The 5082-nt window shown below is 45.3% G+C and overlaps 1 protein-coding gene across 1 annotated transcript; it reads left to right on the top strand.

The window, feature by feature from the left end:
* The first annotated feature begins 2495 nt into the window (after nt 1–2495).
* Clec14a (C-type lectin domain containing 14A) lies at nt 2496–4762 on the top strand. Its single transcript, XM_021179150.1, has one exon. The coding sequence runs from the start codon at nt 2913–2915 to the stop codon at nt 4296–4298; it is 1386 nt and encodes a 461-aa protein (XP_021034809.1). The 5' UTR covers nt 2496–2912; the 3' UTR covers nt 4299–4762.
* The last annotated feature ends 320 nt before the right edge of the window (nt 4763–5082 follow it).

The raw sequence follows: 5082 nt of genomic DNA, 5'->3' as shown, positions 1-5082 counted from the left end.
TTGCTAGGGTTAAGTCATATTATTTCATTAATCTGAGGATAAAATATATTATATTTATTGAGTGACTATACCATAATCTATTTACCCTCTGTTTCTTGGAAGTTTACTGGATTCTTAGTTTTGTTGATAGGAACAATAGAACAATAAAGGTCTTTTACAATATTCTGTTATGTGTGCATGAATTCCTCTTGACTACACATACATGTTCACAGATAGCTCTCTCTCACACACACATACAAATTTACACATACACAGAGGCTTGGGATTTACCTGTTTCAAGTATTTGAACTCTGCTGGAGGTACGATAATATCTAAATACTCACACAATTGAAAAATAAAAGTTTTCTTTCTGTCTACTATTTCAGGTATAGTATACATTTCAAAACATGCTAGTTGTATGTATGATAATAAGTAATGAAAAATAATGTATGTCTGACTTTGGGTTGATTTTTCCCTTAATTCTTGTCTTATGTATTTTCAATCCAAAGATATGATATATAGTCATTATGGCCAGTTTATTCTTCTCTTAATATTCCACTACACAGAATGCCAGAGAGGGAGAACACACATAAGGTTCCCACTTATCTGCTATCTTGCTTAGCCCAGAAACAGTTCTCCTGCCAAGTGACTTTCAAAATGTCCAAGAACTTCCACTGACGACTCAGCTTTGAAAACGCTTTTGTCAAAATACGTCACAATTCCTGGACACATGTCCAATTTACAGTCATGGGCTTGCAAAGGCATATAGAACTGATCCATGCGATTAAGTACTGTAAACATTCACTCGGTTAGATTTCTGGACTTTTCATAGTTCTTTCTTATAAGACACCAGGTAAATGCAAAGCCATTTTGTATGTCCCAGATATTAGAAAGAACTGAGCAATGTCATTTAAGTCGGGAAACAGAAAGGGTAGAAGAAAAATCCTTGTGCAACTCCTCAGTCAGAAAAAGCAGGCTAGTTTGCTGACATTAATTTTTCATGTTTACTGTCTCCTGTTGGGATACAAGGAATTCCCGGACGTGATAGTAATAACAAAAACAAGAGGGAACATACACAGGTTATCTTGACATCCTCTTCTTGCCTCTTGTTAACGGAAACAGTTCAATTCAGCGCAGCAAAGCAAGTGAAAACGTGCATAGGAATGCATTAGAGATAGTGGTTTGGGACACTTACAAGCATGTTGCCTCTTTAAGAGGGCTAAACGTCATCTGTTTCTAAGCACATGACATTTGCCATTGTGAATCAAGACAGACAAGCAACACATGTCATTATAAGTATATAACATTCTCTAAATTGCTACAAACATAAAAGAGCATTCATAATTGAATGAAAAAAAATAAATGATAAGACATGACCTTCCTTCCTAGGTATGGTGGAGGAGGTTTACTGTAGAAATAGCTAGGCCCATGTGGGGAGATGGGGAGGGGAGAGGAGAGGGAAGAGAGGAGAACCAGGTGCAGCAGCCAGGAGTCCAAAGGTACAAAGAGAGTGGGTAACCAGATCAGAAGGACAGCCCAGGTCCCTGTGATGGAGAGTTCAGAAAATGGGGTGGGGTATGCCAGCCAGGAGGGCCCTATAACAGATAGGGTCCAAGGGATGCCAAGAGAACCTGGTAGCCAGTGTCCTTTTTGATATGTTAAATAGGCAACTCAGCCTTTTGTCCCAGATTGAAACCTAACAATAATGCTGATTTTAACCTTTTTTTTCCCCCCAAACCTTTCTTTCTTTAATTCTCTCCCACTTCCCAATGAGCAAGTGTGCACATTAAAACAAAACAGCCATTGGAACCTGGAGTAGCTGATTCGACCATTTTTCAAATTACAGAGTATTGTTTTCTGGTGTCGAATGTGTATTAGGATTGAATAAGTAGTTTGATTTTCAAAATAAAGATTTTTGAGCTTTTATTTGTGTCCTTTTACACTAAATACCGGCAGATAATCACAGGAGCTGTGATTTTCCATAGTTCAAGGATAAAGTCACATACACATGTGATTTTATAAGACCGAGAACTCATTCGCATATGACCTAATAGCCTCAAGAGGGTTTGAGCACATGTACTGGCAAGGAAACCACCATAGTCAGGACCTGTGGCTATTGTTTGTCACCTCGATGTAAATATTTGCCCCAACCAGCCAACACCGGTATTTTAAAAATAAACAAATAGAAGTACAAATTAAACTTTAAGGCAAGTGCCAAACAGAGGAGCTATTTTTCCATTGAAAATGCCCAAAGGAATTCTAGGCCCTTTGACTGGCAATTTGCACGTCTGGGTTTCCTTTGGCACAGTAAAGAAAGAGAGCTGCCCCTAGAGATCAGTGGTTTTACTAGTGAGGCCTCCAGCTTAGAAAGAAGTAGGAACATTCCTCACAAGATCCCTCCCCCAACACCATACTCAGGAAACCTCTGGGAAGCCTGGAACAGTCTACAAATTATACTGACGCCAGCTCCACAGTCCCGGACATAAACACAATGGGCGGGTGTGGGCTTATGGTTCCTGCCCACGATCATCACTGCATTCTGAGATCCAAAGTCCAGATAAGTGTGAGCAAGAAAAGAGCCTCACTTGATCCCGGTGGCAAACATCTTTTCTCCTGCTTATCTAAGCGGGGCATTGGACCCCCTTGGCCCAGCGTTGAGGCGCCAGCTGTGTTCCTGACCCCTGAATAAATCAGGGCCAAAAAGAGCCTGGCAGGGCTCTGGGACACATTTCCTGTCATGGCCTAGGGAAAGCAGTTGGCCAAGGGAGTGTTGTGGGGGACTTTTCAGCTGTTGGAGGATGAGGGCTCAAGAGAGGCGAGGGGAGGGCACACATAGTGGTAAAAGGGCTGTAGAGGGCGGTGACTCTAGAGAAAGCTCCGTGCCCTCCAGCAAACCAGAGGACTTGGGAGCAGCTGCATGCTGAGTTTCCAGGATGAGGCCAGCGCTTGCCCTGTGCCTCCTCTGTCCTGCGTTCTGGCCTCGGCCAGGGAATGGGGAGCATCCCACGGCCGATCGCGCAGCTTGTTCAGCCTCGGGGGCTTGCTACAGCCTTCACCACGCTACCTTCAAGAGAAGGGCGGCGGCGGAGGCCTGCAGCCTGCGGGGCGGGACTCTCAGCACCGTACACTCCGGCTCGGAGTTGCAAGCTGTGCTCCTGCTCTTGCGTGCAGGTCCCGGGCCTGGCGGAGGCTCCAAAGATCTTCTGTTCTGGGTGGCTCTGGAGCGCAGCATTTCACAGTGCACTCAGGAGAAAGAGCCTTTAAGGGGTTTCTCCTGGTTGCACCCGGACTCAGAAGACTCAGATGACAGCACACTACCGTGGGTGGAAGAGCCACAACGTTCCTGTACAGTAAGAAAGTGCGCTGCGCTCCAGGCCACCAGGGGAGTGGAGCCTGCTGGTTGGAAGGAGATGCGCTGTCATCTGCGCGCCGATGGCTACCTATGCAAGTACCAGTTTGAGGTTCTGTGCCCTGCACCTCGCCCAGGAGCCGCCTCTAACTTGAGTTTCCAAGCTCCCTTCCGGCTGAGCAGCTCCGCGCTGGACTTCAGCCCTCCTGGGACAGAGGTGAGTGCGATGTGTCCCGGGGACCTCTCCGTCTCATCCACCTGCATCCAGGAAGAGACAAGTGCACACTGGGACGGGCTTTTCCCCGGGACAGTGCTCTGCCCCTGTTCCGGGAGGTACCTCCTTGCTGGCAAGTGTGTGGAGCTCCCTGACTGTCTAGATCACTTGGGAGACTTCACCTGCGAATGTGCAGTGGGCTTTGAGCTGGGGAAGGACGGACGCTCTTGTGAGACCAAAGTGGAAGAACAGCTAACCCTCGAGGGGACCAAGTTGCCCACCAGGAATGTATCAGCCACTCCAGCAGGTCCTGTGACAAACAGAACACGGCCAGGTCAGGTCTATGACAAGCCAGGAGTGATGCCCCAGGTCACTGAGATTCTTCAGTGGGGAACACAGAGTACTTTACCTACTGTTCAAAAGACCCCACAAACCAAGCCAAAAGTCACTGTCACACCATCAGGAAGCGTGATTCCCGTACTGAACTACACATCTTCACCCCCTGTTTCTCTGACTTTCGACACCTCTTCTACGGTGGTCTTCATACTTGTGAGCATAGCAGTAATAGTTTTGGTCATCTTGACCATTACAGTGCTTGGGCTTTTCAAACTCTGCTTCCACAAAAGCCGTTCCTCCAGGACAGGGAAGGGAGCTTTGGACTCACCAGGTGTGGAATGTGAGGCTGAGGCTACCTCTTTGCACCACAATTCTACACAATGCACTGACATTGGAGTGAAGAGCGGGACTGTGGCCTGAAGGACTGAATTTAGGGTTCTTCCCTGGCTGGGTGCGCTCTTGGATCGGGACACTTAGGGAAACACCTCAATGCTCATATCTTGCTTAGACTTTTTCAGTCCCAACAATTGGGGAAAGAAGAAAATTTTCAATGATTACTGTGGAAGTCCTCCTTCCCATAAATTTTATTTTGAGTTAAATCTGAAAGAGCCACTTGTTCCCTGAAAGGGGAAGAGGTGGAAGCTGTGGGCTGGTACTGGAAGACAGGGTAAAAAAAAAAAAATGGCAGGAGACATTTTCCTGTGCTCTGGGGGAATTTGAAGAAATGCTTGAATATTTCCAGTACTGGGAACAAATAAATAACACTATAATTTTTTGAACACTTATTTTCATCCAAAATGGGAAGGGAATATCTATATTATTCAGGCTAGGAATATATTAGCTTGAAATTTTCAAGCAAATAATAAAACATTGTTGAAAACCTAGGCTAACATATTTTTGACTTATACTAAGGGTGTTATTTAGGAATACAACATTTTGAGGATAGCAACTGGCTATGGGTTTACTGGTAAGACACACAAGGGTATATATACTCTGAGCTTTGGGGGAAAAGTCTTTATACACTAGCTCCTTCAGAACTTGTGAAGTTTCCCTTTATTCTTTTATCCTTTGCTTTCAAAGTCACTGTGACTGTGCTCTGCCATAAATCGGAAGTGCAATGTTGCCAGTTTCTGACTCCAGAAGCAAATTACAGTTGACCACCAATCCAAGTGTTTACTGTGTGTCCTTGCCCAAGGAAACAAAT

The sequence above is a fragment of the Mus caroli genome, chromosome 12, assembly GCF_900094665.2.
Source record: "Mus caroli chromosome 12, CAROLI_EIJ_v1.1, whole genome shotgun sequence".
NCBI classification, from domain to species: Eukaryota; Metazoa; Chordata; class Mammalia; order Rodentia; family Muridae; genus Mus; species Mus caroli.
The sequence above is the reverse complement of the archived record's forward strand: the minus strand, read 5'-3'. Positions and strand labels throughout refer to the sequence as shown.